Source organism: Echiichthys vipera, assembly GCF_963691815.1.
Source record: "Echiichthys vipera genome assembly, chromosome: 14".
Classification (NCBI taxonomy): Eukaryota; Metazoa; Chordata; class Actinopteri; order Perciformes; family Trachinidae; genus Echiichthys; species Echiichthys vipera.
The window spans coordinates 10,963,634-10,981,356 of record NC_139839.1 but is presented as its reverse complement, the minus strand read 5'-3'; the positions used below and the strand labels follow the sequence as shown (position 1 = coordinate 10,981,356).

The 17,723-nt window shown below is 39.2% G+C and overlaps 1 protein-coding gene across 1 annotated transcript in view; it reads left to right on the top strand.

Moving 5' to 3' along the window:
- The window catches only part of cpeb4b (cytoplasmic polyadenylation element binding protein 4b), a 31,600-nt gene extending 14,463 nt beyond the window's left edge, over positions 1 to 17,137 (top strand). Inside the window, exons 4-10 of the mRNA XM_083926858.1 lie at positions 3,142 to 3,192; positions 7,970 to 8,140; positions 8,654 to 8,743; positions 9,118 to 9,236; positions 9,399 to 9,513; positions 10,588 to 10,769; positions 12,522 to 17,137. Of these exons, the coding sequence (XP_083782984.1) occupies positions 3,142 to 3,192; positions 7,970 to 8,140; positions 8,654 to 8,743; positions 9,118 to 9,236; positions 9,399 to 9,513; positions 10,588 to 10,769; positions 12,522 to 12,749 (956 nt within the window). The 3' untranslated portion in view covers positions 12,750 to 17,137. The remainder of the gene's footprint in view (positions 1 to 3,141; positions 3,193 to 7,969; positions 8,141 to 8,653; positions 8,744 to 9,117; positions 9,237 to 9,398; positions 9,514 to 10,587; positions 10,770 to 12,521) is intronic.
- Positions 17,138 to 17,723: the final 586 nt, after the last annotated feature.

The window sequence follows — 17,723 nt, the reverse complement described above, 5'->3', positions numbered from 1 at the left end:
CATTTTTTGTAAAAAACCAACAAACAAAAGACTTTGTAGTTCACACACCACCAGGCTTAAGCCTAGACAATAAAGGGACTTTTATTATATGGCCATCGTAGTCCAGTGGGCCGAGTTCCTGAATTTTATTAACTTAAGTTTCTGTATTCCTTTAAACCTCAGTACAAAAGATCTCAAAATGCTAATAACAAGATGATATTTCCCTTTTCCAGTTTGCTTGTAGCGTGTGTCTAATTTTTGAATATTTAAATGTTACTGTGCAGAAAGTTAAAATCAAACACACGCCTTGGTTTAATGTTATTGGATGTGTGTATATACACCCATGTGTTCTACAAAGAAAGGTGCAGCCATGTAACCATACATACTAGTTGAGCGAGAACCCTGAGCTCCAGACACTTCACTATCACCTCGTATTTATTTCAGCCTCACACCCACTGGGCTCAGTCACATCCAGCTGTGATCTAATGTTCTTCTGTCAAACTTAAGTAAATCTTCCCTCCATATTAAGAGAGGAAAACTGGAAGGTTACCTCATTATCCACGTTTTGGTGTCTTAGCTCATTCCAGCCATGCTGGCGCAGATCCCTGTGACTCGATTAGATCCAAGAGCTTAGCACCTGAAGACAAAACAACTTTCCTTCTAAACTGAAACTCACAAGTTTCTGCTTCATTAGGAATCAAACCATGAAGGGTTTAGACCCCAAGTGTAGACCCCAACTTCCTATACGAGTTTCATTTGAGTGCTTTGGGATTTGTGTCACAGCTCTGTTTATCTTTGTTGACAGTGTTTTATATGTGAAACAGCAAATTCACTTTTTATTGAATTCTATTATTTGTCTCATTTACTGTATATCATTATCTTATCACATGTTTATCTTTCTTCTCATCTCATTTGACCTGATATTTCTTCAGCCATCCTCTTCACATTTGTTCTTATACAGTGCCCCATTCTTTAATGCTTCCGCATGATGCATCACGCCACATATCGTCCCATACTCCTGATCTTTTTTTGGTCTTCTAGCCCTTGGCCTGCTTCAAAATATTATTCTGTTTATTCCTTGTTTTCACAAGTATACTCCAGACTTGTACACTGCTGTTCCAAGTGTAGCATTGAATTAAGTGAGTCCTTTCCTTTTCCCTCGCAGCAAAGTAAAAAGAAAATCATAATTACAGCACATTTTCTTTAAATGCTTACTCTTCTCTCGGCCAACTGTCCCTTGCTGCCTCCTGCTCTCTGTCACAAACAAGCATTCGCACACAAATATGATAAACACAGACTGTATGCATACGTAATCACATTTAGATACACCTAGGCAGAGCACACATTTCTCATTCCAGAAGAACATATTGAACAAAGTGAGCGCGATGAAGCAAAGGAACAGGCGAGACAAAATGTCTACAGTAGAAGTGGCTTTGAATCGCTTCCAGCATTGTCCTGACTGACAGAAAGGATCCCTCTGTTCAACTAACTGTGTGTGTGTGTGTGTGTGTGTGTGTGTGTGTGTGTGTGTGTGTGTGTGTGTGTGTGTGTGTGTGTGTGTGTGTGTGTGTGTGTGTGTGTGTGTGTGTGTGTGTGTGTGTGTGTGTGTGTGTGTGTGTGTGTGTGTGTGTGTGTGTGTGTGTGTGTGTGTGTGTGTGTGTGTGTGTGTGTGTGTGTGTGTGTGTGTGTGTGTGTGTGTGTGTGTGTGTGTGTGTGTGTGTGTGTGTGTGTGTGTGTGTGTGTGTGTTCTGTTACTGCACTGTACATGATGTACACAGCCAGCAGCCTGAAAATGAGGTTCACGGAGCGGGCACATGCAACCCTGCAGACACACAGGGATGTGGTGTGCTTACGTGCCTACACACTTGATCCTGAGAGACTATTAAAGGCTCTAAAATCCAATATGACAGGTTGTGTTCAGATGGACTTTGATTTTGGGTTGCACACCTATGAGCACATATATTACGAAGCTAAATTACAGAGGGAGATAAACTGTTGAATTCGGCCGGGGCAGTCTGGAGGAATTGAGCTTGTCTGGGTAATCTGGTTTTAGTTGGCAGCTCTAACTTGTTTTGTTTAATGAATCTACTTGCATTTTGATGCCAGTGATCTCCAGGCTGTGATGAATGTGCTTGAATGTATGGAAAATCTGTAGTAGCTCCCGAAGCCACGGGTGGTCCGCCCTGGTTTCTGTGGTCTAGTTCTGTTTTATGCACCACATCCACTGAGTACTGTGGGGTTCAATAGGCGAGGTGTGGGGGAGGGGCCAGCAGATTTCCATGTGACCGAGGCATCGGAATGCACCAATCACAGGGCGGTCCTTGCCCATACAACAATGGTTGTACTATTTCAGCCCTTTCATCTCATTATCCCTCTGCAGCAAGCAGGCCTTGCATAACTTTGAAGCTTGTTTGGCATCATAACATGTATTTGTGTGTGTGTGTGTGTGTGTGATAGGAGGCTCAAAGAGAGAGAGGCACACATAGGGAAATGGATGTCGACGAGAGATGGTCGGTGTCCCACAGATGTAGTCTTTAATGAGATGGATGTGAAAGCAACCCTTACAGCCAGTTCTGTGTGAACGCTCTTAATGAAATGTCTGAAACACCCGATGTGCAATATGTTCTGCTCTACGGGTCAGCTTTTACAAACCAAATCATTGCCCTTTTATTTGGAATATGTCCTACATTGTTCAGATATTGCTCATCAGCGAAGTAAATCATGGCACACGTAGCAGTAATCAAGAGCATTATCATGTTCACAGTCTTTTGCCAAATTACAAACAGCTCAACTGATAGTGGCGCTATTTTTGGTCGGATTGTGTGCCTATAATTTTCTGTGGCTGCCATTTTATGATTTGTACTCATCATAGACATGTTTCTGTTAAATCTCAAAATGGGTCATAATTAATGGGATGTTATCTGGAGGCTACACAGTCATCAAAATTGAAACTCCTGTACTTCCTACTGAAACACATATGTTTACAGCACAAAAAATAGCACAAAACATCTGCTTGATTATGTATTTATTTGTAGAAAGACGGACATAACGGTCCAAACTTCTGGAGTTCCATTAATGATTTAAAAAATCTCTCCGTGTCACATTTAGTCATTTGTTTGCCCCATCATGTTAAATATTTCTGTTCTGTGTCTCCCTGTGCAGGTCGCCTGGGGTTCCCCCATCCAGGAGGAGACAACCCTCTGCCCCTCAATGGTACGTATAGGAATCTAACTTAAGTTTTCAATGGCCCACCAAATTTACAAATCAAAATTACACAAATAATTATCACATATCCTTTAAAACATAATTTGATGAAATGTCAAATGTCATTCATTTTACAAGATGTCAGATTTTAAATGGTGTCTTCCTTGAATTTAAAATGAATTGAAATTGTACATTAATCTAAAAATATGCAAACACCGGGTATGCTGAATAAAAAACAGGCTCCCTCTGGTGAATCATGTCAGTTTTGTCCCGGCTAACTGGACCTAAATAAAGTATGTTTAGGGATTTTTGTGGCTCTCAGGTTGTCTTAAACGCACTCTTGTCTTGTTAAATGTGTGTGAGAGTGACACTAAATACTGCAGGTGGAGATAACCTTGACTGTTTGTTTCTGGTGGCTGTGAGGCCTTGTGTGCCCATGCTCACCTGAGATTGAATCCAACCAAAAGGTTTTGTGTTTCTGCTCAGTGCCCCTCTGTTTTGTAAATGTCAACGTGAAATACAGTTTCCACACTCGCCTCTTAAAAGTAGGTTTAACCAACAAGCATCTCTGTTGATGACCTTTCACCCAGTTATGAATTTCTGTTTCCTTCTTTCCTTTCCTTTGACTGTTTATACTGTGCATCCCACGAAAAAAATAGATGAAGATTGTAATGAAAGAAGATGGAGGAAAATAAGTGGATGGATTGAAGGAAGGAATTGGCTAGAAAAATGGCCTCAGCATGGGACTAAATATATGTGTGTTAGCTTAACTCTTATTACCAAGACTTTCTTGTCCCTTAAACAGTTTATTTCTTTCCAAGTATAGGGTTTTATTTTTGTGGACTGGATTTGCAACAAAGGTCCCCGTGCCGGATGAAAACCAGGGATGTTGGTGGTAATGCGGTATGCCTCTTGGACCAATAGGTCGCCGTGAGGCCCCTGATTTTAGGGTTGTTGATCAGCATGTATGGCTCTTTTGAGGTTCACTCAAATATAATCCTTCATGCTTGTTTTTCTGGAAAATACCATGCAGAATTAAAGTGCATTTAATTTCTAGCTACTGTAGTTTCCTCATACGGTCCTGTTGCACAGAACACAACTACTTTTAAACTCTATATGTATATAAATAACTACGCCTCTCTCCTATGGTTAAACCAAATCTGGCAAATCCCTCCGACATGTTTCTACAAAAGCAGAGCTACCTCTCCTTTTGCCCTTGCGCACTCTTATTCCCAGTGTCATTGTGTAATTGTGTTGTCGTAGCTTCTGCCTTCTGGTCTTGGGCCAGGATGTAAAACACGAGAGGCCAGTAGTTTCTTCACAAGATCACTGGGTCACATGGTGCGATCACATGGTCAAGAGCTGTCATCGAACCCCTAAGACAGATGGTGCCAGCGGATAGGCAGGATTCAGAGGTTGCACACCATGTCTCTCTCGCTCTCTCTCTCACTCTTTTTGTCTCATAAACATACACAGATTGTATTCCTCATTCTCTTGATCCCTCTCACTCACTCTCATTTTCTCTCACCCCCACACAGCGTTTTATCAGCTTGTTTCTCCATCTCCTTCCAATCTATTTCCCTCTCTCTCTCTCTCACTCACAATCACACACACAGCTTTTTATAGCATGCACTGCTCTCTTTCAATCTGATCTCTCTCTATTCTCTTTCTCTCTCACCCCCCTCCCCCACCCACCCAGTGTTAATGTCCATCTGGGTCGGAAAGTCCACTGAGGGAGCCGAGGATTATTGCTTGTGTGTTCTGGCCACTTCTTCATCCGCTCCATGTCCTTACAGTTTTTGATGGGTCGATTGCTTCAATCTCTCTATTGTCCACATTATAATGTGTTTCACTTCAACTCTGTGCAAAGAAACATTATGTCCCAGTGAGAGTATTCAATTGAATCATATGATATGACAGCGAACCACATTGCTGGTCTGATTGACGATCGATTGATCCAGGAAAAGGAATTCGATTTTTGGGGCATGAATTAAACAAAAGGTAGCCAATGTGACTAAAATACTGTATATTCACACCTTCCCAACATAATTATTTAAAATGTGAAACATCACTCTTTTAAAGCAGCATTCTATTATCATAGTCATACATTGATTTTTCTTTGTGCTCTTAGATTGAATGCCATCTAGAAGAAAACACGGTGGTAAACACTGTTGTTTCCCTCGATCTGTCCCCTGCGGTTACCATGGTCACACAAGTTTAACTACTATCAAGTCGGGCGACAGAGGCGGATAGTTGTGCAAGTACGGAACGGTAGAAGCCGCTCTATCTCCTTGGTGCCACTGTGGCCTACCACTGTGGCTGCTATATTTGTTTACATTGGAAACAATTGCGGTTACAAGGGTATCCGCTCATCATAGGCTTTAGACTTTTAAACAACAACTGACTGTAGGAGGGCAAATCACATATTGTGAAATGGCTGGCCATATCCAAAAACACACGATGCTGACTGCTGTTGTTGCCTCTGGCAGTTTGATTTGGTTTATTGTGAAAGGAAGCAACACAAGCGCTTCCTCTGCACTTGTCAGCAACAGACTTGAACAAAAACACTGCCACGACCACTTGGATTATAGCGTCATACTTGATGAATTTCAGTCTTATTTCGGTCATTGAGACTGCACTGAATCTTCTGTTGGGGTCAGGGTTGTGCAGGATTTTGTTAATTTCAAATGCAGCCGTTTGTGAGTATTCCTAGCTCAGTGTCCCTGATTTCATATGATGTGCCTTAAGGTTCAGTACTTGGAACATTTCTACTTTTCCTTTTAGGATTTTTGGTCTTAATTAGGAGACATCAGAAGAAGAGTCTCCATTGTTGCGCACCACTCAAGTTGCACAACTGCTGAGCCTCTTTCCGTTTCCGTTTCTTATGTTGTAATCTCAATGCCTGTATTTACTTGTGTTACTTTTCTATTGCTAAAGGACTGTAATCTCTCTTATTGGGAAACTGATCTCTCCTTTGTCTTCTTTTGATTGGTTGCGTTTCATCTCTATATTGAAAGTTTCTTTACAACTTTATTTTGTGTATAAATAGCCAGGTGACAAGTGTCCTGAAACACGCAAAACATCTGCATCCTTTTTCAAAATCCAGTGGGATGCATTTTTTGTGTTTCCATGATCAAGCTATAAGTCATTACCTTCCTTTACTGAAGCGTTCGTCTACAGACCTTCAAAATATAGACTTTTACTTTGACTTTATAGTAAAGTGTCAGTGCAGTGCAATTCTTATTCACAGCTGATTGATAAAATAGAGTACCTGGCACTTTTATTGGTACTTTTATTGTAATATCTTTTATAGTTATAGAATTCTGATTCTGAATTCTGATAATCACCATCTTCTTCAATTTGTCCTTATTCCACACGCAGCCAGGAATTATAGCAGGAGACGAGGTAAAATACGATCCTTGGTATATTATATCACTTTTCCAGCATAAATTTTACTCTCTTGGTCTCTATATTTTGACTTTGTGATGTGAAACTGTGCTGTTGTGATTTTACTGGTTATAGGGCATTGGAAGTTTTTGAATGACTCTGCGCTTTGTATCCGTACAGTGAAGTGACTTGTCTTGAATGTTTGTCTGCATGACTGTCTGAAGTGTCAAGCCTTGCAAGGCCTTGTGATGGGATCTTATGCATCTTTCATATGCTTGTCTCTGCTTGCTTTTTTTTCTCATTCTCGCGCACATTTTGAGAAAGTATTAAGTCACACAATAGTCATTATTGTCACATTTAGCTGACAGTTAACGGCATACTACACTTTGGGTTTTCTCTCTGTCTCGTTAACACACACTGCAACAGAAGCACAGACACATGGCCAGGCACGTGCCCGGACATGCACACGCACTCACACTCACACGCACTCACACTCACACGCACTCACACTCACACGCACTCACACTCACACTAAGCTGAGGCTAACTCCCTTGCATAAATCTTTATAAAGCAGCTCAGGGCAGGTAGTATAGGAGCAGGAATAGGCCGGGGGAGAGCTTAGTCTCTACAGCGCATTCACAAACACCTGCACGAACATGCACAGTTTACTGCAAAACTATTCAGACTTGCTCACTGACAGGACTACTGTGTTTGTTAGAGAGAACCTGCATGCATGTTCAGTCGTTCATAGCCAAGGCAACTAATTATGTGACATTCTTTACATTTCTTACTTTTTGTTTATCGTTCAGCCCAATGGACTTTCACACTACAATATCTCCATGCTTTTTTTACTTACTTAGTTTTCTATACTTATGTTCATATTTGTTTCTCCTAATTTCAATTAATTAATTATTTAATTTTAAGACACTTATATAAGAAGTACTTTTAGCATTAAATCTTAACATTAACTCTTACTAACATTTGTGTGCTCTATGTTACCCACCACCCCTACAGTATTCTTTCATAATAGTAGTCTAAGGGTTTGAGCATATTTGCAGATTCTCATTTCAGTCTCACCAAAAGGGTGCTAAAGCCCCCCAAAATATAAATATGTTGTAATGCATTCGTACTAATGTGTATTGCATGCTACTATCTTGCTTAAATAATGTCTTAATGTCAGATCAAGACTAAAATCAATACTTTGCTTCATCCCCTTCCACCCAACGCCAGATGGTCTATTCAATGCACTGAAAAGTGAACCGAATTTTTTTATGTAATCTAGTGTTGTATCCATGGCAACAACGTCCCCTCCAGAACCTTTACTCCAAGTTTTCCTCAGGAGATAAACTCTCCCCTTTCTCTTCTTCTCTATCTCTCTCTCTCTCTCTCTCTCTCTCAGGCCACTCCTCTCTCTTCCCCATGGAGGATGGTTTCCCTGATGATGAGCGCGGCGATCAGGGTCTTGCGGGCCTGGGCTCTCCACACTGCTTTCCACACCAGAACGGAGAGCGTGTCGAACGTTACTCACGCAAGGTCTTTGTGGGAGGACTGCCCCCGGACATAGATGAAGGTAAAGTGGTTACATTAAGATCAAAAGGATTTCATTTCTGGGCCATTTTCAGCTATGATTGCAACTTAGATAGGGAACTTGAGGGCAAGGTATACTGCAAGCAGGGTTTGTACAGGTGCTTGAAAATGCTTGAAATTCTATCCGTTTTTCTTTCACAACAAATAGATATAGAATTCTTGAATTCAATTTTTTAATCCTTCTGTTATTACAAAACACAAATTTATTTGTTTATAACATAATACCATCTATTTGTACGTGGTAAAAAAAGTAATAATTTTTAATAATAATGTATGTATTTGTAAAATGGACATTGAAAAGTGCTTGAATTTGACCTTGGAAAAGGTGTACGAACCCTGTGTAAGATGAAGAGAAACTGTTAAAGGAAGACCCCTGCAAGACAAGCATCTCATTGTTAATTGAGGATATCTTGCAGTGAAATCTGAGGCAGGAATTTTAGTATTTTTTCTATTAAAAACCTGCAATTTGGCATGCGTTCTGTCTGCTTAATTTCAGATGAAATAACAGCTAGTTTCCGGCGTTTTGGACACCTGTTTGTGGACTGGCCTCACAAAGCAGAGAGCAAATCCTATTTTCCACCCAAAGGTTTGTTAAATTCTTCATTCCATGGTGTTTTGTCTCTGTATTTTGTTATCAGTGTGGATTCCTGATCCAATTTATTAAAGAGACGGATATGTTTTTTGAGAACTGATTTTAGCATGCTTTAGTAAAGCCTTGTATCTGGGTACTACCACTCTCCATCTGTGTGCATCTGGGCAGTCTGCTAGCTGAAGCATTTTGTAACCATGTGTGGACTGTTTGTCTGTTTCTCTGTCTGTTTGTAAAAGCTTATGCCTTCCTGCTGTGAATGCAGAATGCAGTGTTTAGTCACAGTAATCATTGCACTGAATTCCATTATGACAACCAGACAATATATCCTGTCCCCAGCAGCGTGAATAACCCTGCTGTATTTTGTGTAGGCTATGCCTTCCTGCTGTTCCAGGATGAGAGCTCAGTGCAGGCTTTAATCGATGCCTGCATTGAAGAGGATGGCAAGCTGTACCTCTGTGTATCCAGCCCCACCATCAAAGACAAGCCGGTCAGCGGGAATACACACACAAACACACCTGTCTGCTCAGATCTCTTGTCTATTTCCACTGAACTCAGTCAAACTTGTCGTTATGACTTCTACCTGACTTTACAACAAGTTTGTATTCAACTGTGCTTTGTGCTAAAACCTTGTTGGTTTTGTGCATGACAGGTCCAGATCCGCCCGTGGAACCTGAATGACAGCGATTTTGTGATGGATGGATCTCAGCCTCTGGACCCGAGGAAAACCATTTTTGTGGGAGGTGTTCCTCGTCCGCTCCGTGCAGGTATCCTTCATTTTGATGCTTGTCTTACTGTAAAAGACTTTTTTTTCCCACCAGGTGAATCAACAACAGTTGTGCGTTTATACTGACAACACTTACATTTGAAGTATGTATTGTGCATACGGGTTGAATCCCATGTGCTTGCCATCAAAGGCCTTCAATAAATTTCAACCCATTGCTGCATTTTTATCCATTTGCGTATGTTAATACTGTAAATCAACAGTTAGCAACACTAAGTAGCCATCCTTCACCTATCGTCCTTCATTTCTTCACAATCTTTGAAATGCCAGCTATAAACAAAATCTCCTTTTTGTAAGACGCCGCAGTGTGATCATCTTGTGTTCATAATAAACATTAAACTTGCTAGAGGGTAGAGTTAAAAGAGATCGGCTTTGACTTACACTGATCCCGTCAGGAAGCACCCCCTGTTGCACGCTGTGCTGTGTAGAATATTTAATTCCTTTTTATCCTGATAGCAATGTCATGTGCACTGTGTGTTCATGTTTTCTGCACCGCTAGTAGCTGTGTTTTAGATGCCTGTGCTGTAGATATGGTAATGAGGTCGTACGGCCCTGTGGTGCATTACATGTTTTATGACCCTTTGTAATATGTGGGTCTAAATTTACATGTACAAAATATAAAGATTAAAAAAGCCGCCATTGGACTTTATGTTTTAACAAGTAAAGTTACCATGTAAATTTACAAGATTATCTCCCTCCAATTTGCATATATGTTAACTGCTGTTAAGAAAAACACACTAAACACTGTTAATGAACTTGCTGGAAGTTATGTAGACATTTTAACACCACTCTTATACTTGCACCACTGAACTTTGATCCATCTGTGTTGAGGGCTTAAGCTCTCAGAGCAACAACCCTCATCAACTTGGTCTGTTTGTGTTCACTAGCTATACATGGCCCTCACTTCTTGTATTAAGCCTGTGCGTGTGTGTGCGTGTGTGTTTGTGTGTGTGGGCGCCAGGATGTTTGTTACTGTGAGTTTTTTTCCTGCCTGTCAAACTAATTTTTGTGAATATTTTGTTCATCCAGTTCAATGTGTCTTTTTCCCCCTTTGCAGTGGAGTTGGCCATGATCATGGACCGCCTGTATGGTGGTGTTTGCTACGCTGGCATCGACACAGATCCTGAGCTGAAGTACCCCAAGGGAGCAGGGCGGGTCGCCTTCTCTAATCAGCAGAGCTACATTGCTGCTATCAGTGCTCGCTTTGTACAGCTGCAGCATGGAGAAATCGATAAACGGGTGAGTGGAAAGAAAAGAGAGCTCAGTGTTTTCCAGTCTCCCCTCTCTGGTCACCTTCTTTCTTCATCTGTCTCCTAACGCCTCTCCTACTGTTCTGTTTCCCTCAAACTCTCCTCGCCTTTGCCCCTTTGCTGAGTCGTGCTATATAATAGAAAGTCTTACGATATTTTGTTGAGGAGTGAAAAATGCAGCACTATATACAGAATGTATTTGCTCAGTAGAACAGTAGAATGTGTAGTTGGGCAGCACATTTTGTATGATTGTTATTTAATTTTAGGTGATCAGTGGTTGTAGCAATACTTGTCATTCAAGGAGAGGTTTTCTCACTAATTCAATTAATATTCAGCCAAAATGTGCACCAAGGAGCGAGAGCACATACAACTATTAAAAAGATTTGTTAGATTTAGTTGAAAACCATATATATTTTTTTTTAATTAAGCCTTTATTTCTGCAGTACAGGGTGGTATTCAAGGTTATTTTTTTTAGCAAAGCCTACAATTACAGTGAAAAGTAAAATAGTGCAGAGTCAATTAAAACAGTGACAGGAAGGTGAAGAGTGGTTATTGAAGTTATACAGGTTTAAGTTTATTTTTAGATTTTTATTGATGAAAATTCCATGCCACCACTGCAGCAACATTAAAAGCTGCCCACTGGCTGTTTTGTTAGTCATCTACTTTTGTTCTGCAACAAGAACTTACTCACTCACACAGTGTGCAGTAGTGTGATACGTTTACACTTTCAAGCTAAGGCCTTTCAATGACTTTGAACTGTGTCAGCAGCCAAGGAATTACAGTAGCGCTGCTTACAGTGGCCTGTAATTGACTCAAATATTATTCACATTGTGCACAATAGAGGTGAGTGAACAAAATAATGTAAGCAGGAATCCAACAGAAATATCTGGTGCAGTGGCAACATCATAATATGAAATTCTGAGATAATAGTACACTGCTGTCTCATTTGCATAATTGCTGTGCAGAATTTGTAGAAGTAAAGTGCCTCAGTGACATTCACTTACTAATAGCACAAAGGCTCATCACTGAGCAGCTGGAAAAGCAAGAAAACGGTATACAGTATGGTCTGGAAAGGGAGTTTTAAATCCACATATTGCATCAATTGGAGCCTTCATATAACTGCCTGCAATATTTAAAGATAGAGATGCAAAGATTAATTGATTTGTTGTAAACAATTGACTTGATTGACAACTATTTTGATAATCGATCATTTGGTTTGAGGAATTGTTGAATATGAAAGCAAAATTGCTTTGATTCCAGCTTCTTAAATGTGAATCTTTTCTGGTTTCTTTACTCTTTTATGACAGTAAACTGAATCTCTTTCAATCAAGGACAGAATAATCTTGGGCTTTGGGAAACACTGACCTGTTTTACTATTTTCATTAGTCATTAGGCATTTTTAGACATTTTGTAGTCTAAACAACTGGTCAATTAATCGAGAAAATAATCGACCGATTCATCCACAGTGAAAGTGATTGGCTATCGTAGAAAAAAAAACGCAGACCATAAACGGTATTACAGAATATTTGATTGGATATCTAAAGGATAACTTATAATGAACAATATCAGTAGAATACTTGTTATATTTTCCAAATGGATGAACTTTCAACCTTCCATCTGTTTCATTTGCTGCAAGTCTGCTGGAAACATTTGGCTCATAAAGGATCAGTACAAGACAGACACTGAAATTGTAAAAGAAACAATATCGCTATACTCAAATATTTCCCACCTCTGATTTCAGGTGGAAGTGAAGCCATACGTGCTGGATGACCAGCTGTGCGATGAGTGCCAGGGAACTCGCTGCGGCGGGAAGTTTGCACCGTTCTTCTGCGCCAACGTCACCTGTCTGCAGTACTACTGCGAGTACTGCTGGGCGGCCATCCACTCACGCGCCGGACGAGAGTTTCACAAACCCCTGGTGAAGGAAGGAGGCGACCGACCCCGTCACATCTCCTTCCGCTGGAACTGAGCAGATGACAGAGAGGGAGAGGCAACAGGGGAGCAGGAGGGCAGGTAGTGCAGGAGTCGCAAATCATTGTACAAATAAATGCACTTTTCTGTTGCTGGTTCCTTTTTGCTCAAATTTCACTGAACCTTTTTCTCATTTTTTTTAAGTTAATATATATCTATATTTTGAAGATAGAAAAGAAAAACTGGAGTTATATCCAAATATGTCCAGCGAGGAAAAAAGATGTGTAACATAATTTTATTTATGCGTTTGATTTTTGAAATATTTTTATTAGTTTGAAAAAAAAAATATATAGGAAAGTTTGAGGTGTGATATGGTACTCTGCTATAAAATTGGCATATTTCTTTTTTTCTAAACAGTGTATTTGGTTTTAATTTTGATACAAGAGGCCCCAAAACAATACACTTCATTTGACATTTGATTGACTTTTTTTGTAGCAGAGCTATTGCTTTTTATTTTGTACCAAGTCTCCAGAGCCAGTGCTGTTGAGGCAGCATATCTTTGGCTTTTTTATTTCTGAGAGGTGTGATTAAGTTCTCTATTGATACACGAGGCTCCAGAGCAAATGTGAATTGAACAAGGTGTTGCTAAAGAAGAGTGCACTTATTTCCAGTTTTAAAGAGTGCAGTACAGTATCTGAGACCCTTAGTAGTTAACCAAAGCTGAATCTTGAATTAACTTTAAAGAACAGAGAGGGCCCACTGCAGAACGAGATGGATTCCTTTCCTTCCCATAGCAAAATGTTTGAACCTCTCTTTTTATGATTTCCACCATCATACGAATATTTTGATGTTACTTGAAAATTGCAACGAAAAAATTAGCAACATATATTTGGGTTTTGATCTCCATTTTGACATGCAAAAACTAATACCTCAATCTCAGCTGCTAATGTGCCGAATACAGTTTAAAAGAAAGGAAAAAAAAAAAAGCAAGAAAGAAAACATTATCACCCGCTCGTGTTCTCCTTTCCTTAGAACTATAATCAAAGGGAAGTGATGCAACGGGCAGAGTGTGATGTGACTGGCACAGTTTTGTACTCACTTGCTTCATCACCTCCTTATTTTTGTAATCAAACCCAGGGTTGTGCTAGGGGCAGAGCAGATTATCGTACAGTATACATTGTATTAGGGGAATGTATGGCGTAGGGAGGCTATAGGAGAGACAGACAGGCTTACTGGTAGAGAGATTAGTCCAGCCTTACTCCCCCTCCTCACGTCTGCCTGCAGCCTCTGCTGCTAAGCTAGCAGCTAACAGAGGGTAGGGCCTCATTTATGGATCCAAACCTGCTTTCTGTGTCTGTACACAGCAGCGGTTTGGATCCAGATATTTCAGGACTGAGATTAAGGTAACTCCTCGAGAGATGGCTGGTCAAGTGGCCACCTTTTATTGCAGTTTCTACGGGGCTACCACCAAATGGGAAATGCCTGTCCTTTTTGGTTTAGTTTTCTTTTTGTTTTAAATGCATTTGTGCAATTCTCCCAAGTCTTTAAGGAAAAAAGTTCGACTTTGCATCTGAGAGTCAGCTACATTTAATGAAAGAAGCAATTGAAATTTGTCTGATTTCCCAGTCGTCAGCACACATTTGAGTCATTGAGGGATCTGCCCTTTAGGCGAACCCTTTACCCTTTCTCCTGCCAAGCTAATCCAACTCAGCATCCAGTGTTTTTGAAGCATAAATGAAGATAGTCTCTGCAGTGTGCTCTACTACTACACACTTGTGACCCACATGCAGTTCTTGATAACAGTCTGTTGTACCCAGTGGCTTTTGGGAACCAAAGATGGCTGTGCAGTAGTGGGTCATACTGTAGCTCATTTCTTATTTAGGTTTTTTATTTGTGTTTTCTTTCTCATTTCTTCAAGGACATTTTTTTAGTCATATATATTTTTTAAAAATTCTGTCACTTCTACCCAGTTTTGCTTAACTGTCAAGCCCAGCAAACCAAAGATTGGCCTTGAACGTAATATATTTATATATATATATTTGACAGTGCAGTCAAAACCCATTAGAACACCAGTGGAAAAACAACAGGGCTTGCAGACACACAGACGCACACAAAAGGCCTCACACTCTCCATAGCTCAAAATGGAGGTGCACGCTGGTAGGCACTAGTTCTTCTTATCTCAAATAGGTCTGCGGGAAGTTTAACAAAGTGCACATTCACACCGCAAAAGTAAAACTAATCCTCACATTTTGTCGACGTTTTAAGTCACTCAGTGGTAACCTGCTAGCCGAGCATTTAAATATGTCAGGGAGTTATTAGTACATAAAACTTGATTATACACACTAGTGAGAAACCTATCCTCATATCGGCGTTGTGTCGTTGCACCAGTTTTGCACCCTTGACATTAGTTTTGTGGGTGTGGTGGGTGAGCATTTTAGAAGTTAAAACACTTTGTGAAGAATTTGCTGTTAAATGAGATGAAAAAAAAAAAAGATTATTTTATACATGGCCTGCTGATTTTTGGTACAGTGTTTTCTAGCTAAATTATTTTGTCATGCACATATAAACATTTATTATGCACTACTTTTCTAAATATTTTTTCTTTTTCCAACAGTCATTTTAGGCACATTTTTCACAAATGGGGAAACTCCTTTTTGCAATACCTCAATTTTTCACATTGTGAAAGGTAGCTTTTGTACTTTTGTTACTGAGAGATCTGCATATATGGAAATGTTCATTTTAAGAAAAAAAAGTTGAGTGATTTCAATATATATTATTTTCAATTATGCTTTTTATACATTTCAGTGCTGAGGAAACTTTACAACTAAGTGCGCACTTGTGTTGATGCGACTTCAGATCTGCAGAGGAGAGACCAAAGTGTATTGCTCTCTTGGTCTAAGCTTTTCGTACACTAGATGTTTCCAGTCAATCTGGTTAATAACAGCATGGCGAGAATTAAAAAAAAACACAAAAAAAAACAAGATGTAATTTGAAATTGATGTTAATGTCTCTAAACATGGCTATACTAGTTGGAAAATGGTAACTTCTGTCTTGGTTTCCTCTCCATAGATGGAGTATAACTTATTATAAGGAGAATGCAAATTTTGGTTCACGCTTAAGGCTGAATCTCGTATCACAAGAATGGATGTTTGGTGTTTAGATATTTTAATATTTCAAAAAAAAGTATATATATATATATTCTTGAACTTGCCAACTAGCACCTATTGTAATCCTTAGCATGCATGACAAAAAAAAGAGAAAATGACAAGTACATGAATTAGCTATTAAAAATTAATTGTTGTGGTGTGCACCAAATGTTTCTCAACTATTCAGTTGTTAAGGACACCCCAAACCCACTCTCACCTCACCTCACCGCCCTCCCCTCTTACCTCCCCACGTGTTGATCTCCTCGCTTCCCCATTCGCAGACCTCTACAGGATGCACATGACAGAGAGATAAGACGAGAAACAAGGCAGAAACTTAACTTTAAATCGATTCGGCAGTGCAGGACTTTGAGCATCCTTATAGAACACTGTTTAAAAAGACTTGAGAACTCATCCCCGCTGTCTGTCGAGGTGATCTTATATAGACCTATCTGGAGGAAGGGGAGTTTAAAGACTTGAATGTGGTAAATGTTGCAAGTTAACTTCAAGTTGTTATGTGCAATACTTCTTTTGAACCTTTTTCCAGATAAAGACTCTTTGCAATGTAATTCTTTAATGCCATTTTTAATTGCAGACATTTAATTAAAGAAGATGTTAATATGTTTTTCACAGTCATTTTCTACTGTTATTGTAATCCTTTTCATGCTGGTGTTTGTAAAAAAAGAAAAGAAATCAAACTATTTGTACTAATATAAATAATTGAAGTTATTTTTAAAACATTAAAGGTTTTGTGCTCATTTGCTTATTTTGTTTATTTTAAGCTACTGTGATTGATTGCATTGTAATTATTAGGTCAACAATGTATTTAGCTGTTTATTGGTATATTTTTAATTGGAATGTATAATTGATTTTTATAATTTTGATCAGATTTTTGTTATATTTTTGAGGTGAAGCTTTTAATATGTTAAAGTGTCTAGTTTTTACTAATTGCTATATTGTGCTCCACAATATATGGTTCACATTTTCTGAAGGAAAATAAATATTTAAATATTTGTCTGTTAATGATGTTACTTAATGGCAAGATTTCAATAGTTTTTAACTGTGTATGGGAAGGTTGTTGTATTTATTAATAGCATTTTTTACTTAAGATATCACCTTAATTTTTATTGTCATTTCACTTTATAAGTTCCTATTTTTGTATTTTCCTTTCTAATTAAGTTATGTAATACGGATATGTCCATATTTCTAGGAGTTGGTCTGTAGAAGTGCTAGTGAAACGAAAAAGAAAAATCTAATGTTATTTAATTGTTTGCAGCCAACTATTTATAACAGTATGCATAATTTTTAAATATTTGTAATGTGAAATGTTGAATGAAATAAATCTTAACTGTGATGAAAATATGTGCTTGGTGTGTTTATTTGTGTTTAATGCTGTTACTATGGGATAGTCCCACTAAATACTAATCGACGTTGACATTTGGTCCCATCTTTCTGTGTTGTAATCACAGTTTGTAGTGTAATATTACCACGTGTATGAGCAAAACCAAAGTTACTTCACAACAGGATTAAAGGTGCTTCACCGCCTTGTACCTCTGACCACACCTAGAAGTGATGACATGGTGATGTCACGGTGTACTGGCCGCGCCCTGGAGTAAACTTCTTACTACAGAGTTACAGAGCTCTGTATGCCAAGACCACCAGACACAGGCCGTCTCCCTCATCTTCCCATAATCCTCCTGCCATTGCATGCCCATTTTCACTAAACATGTACAGTATATATATTTATATCTTTCATCTTGTCTTCTTTGGTAAATACTTTATTTTTATGTATTTTTCTGTGCTTTTTGTATATTGTGTAAACGGAGGAGAGTCAAATTCCTTGTATGTTTGCACATGCATGGCGAATAAAGCTGATTCTGATTCTACCT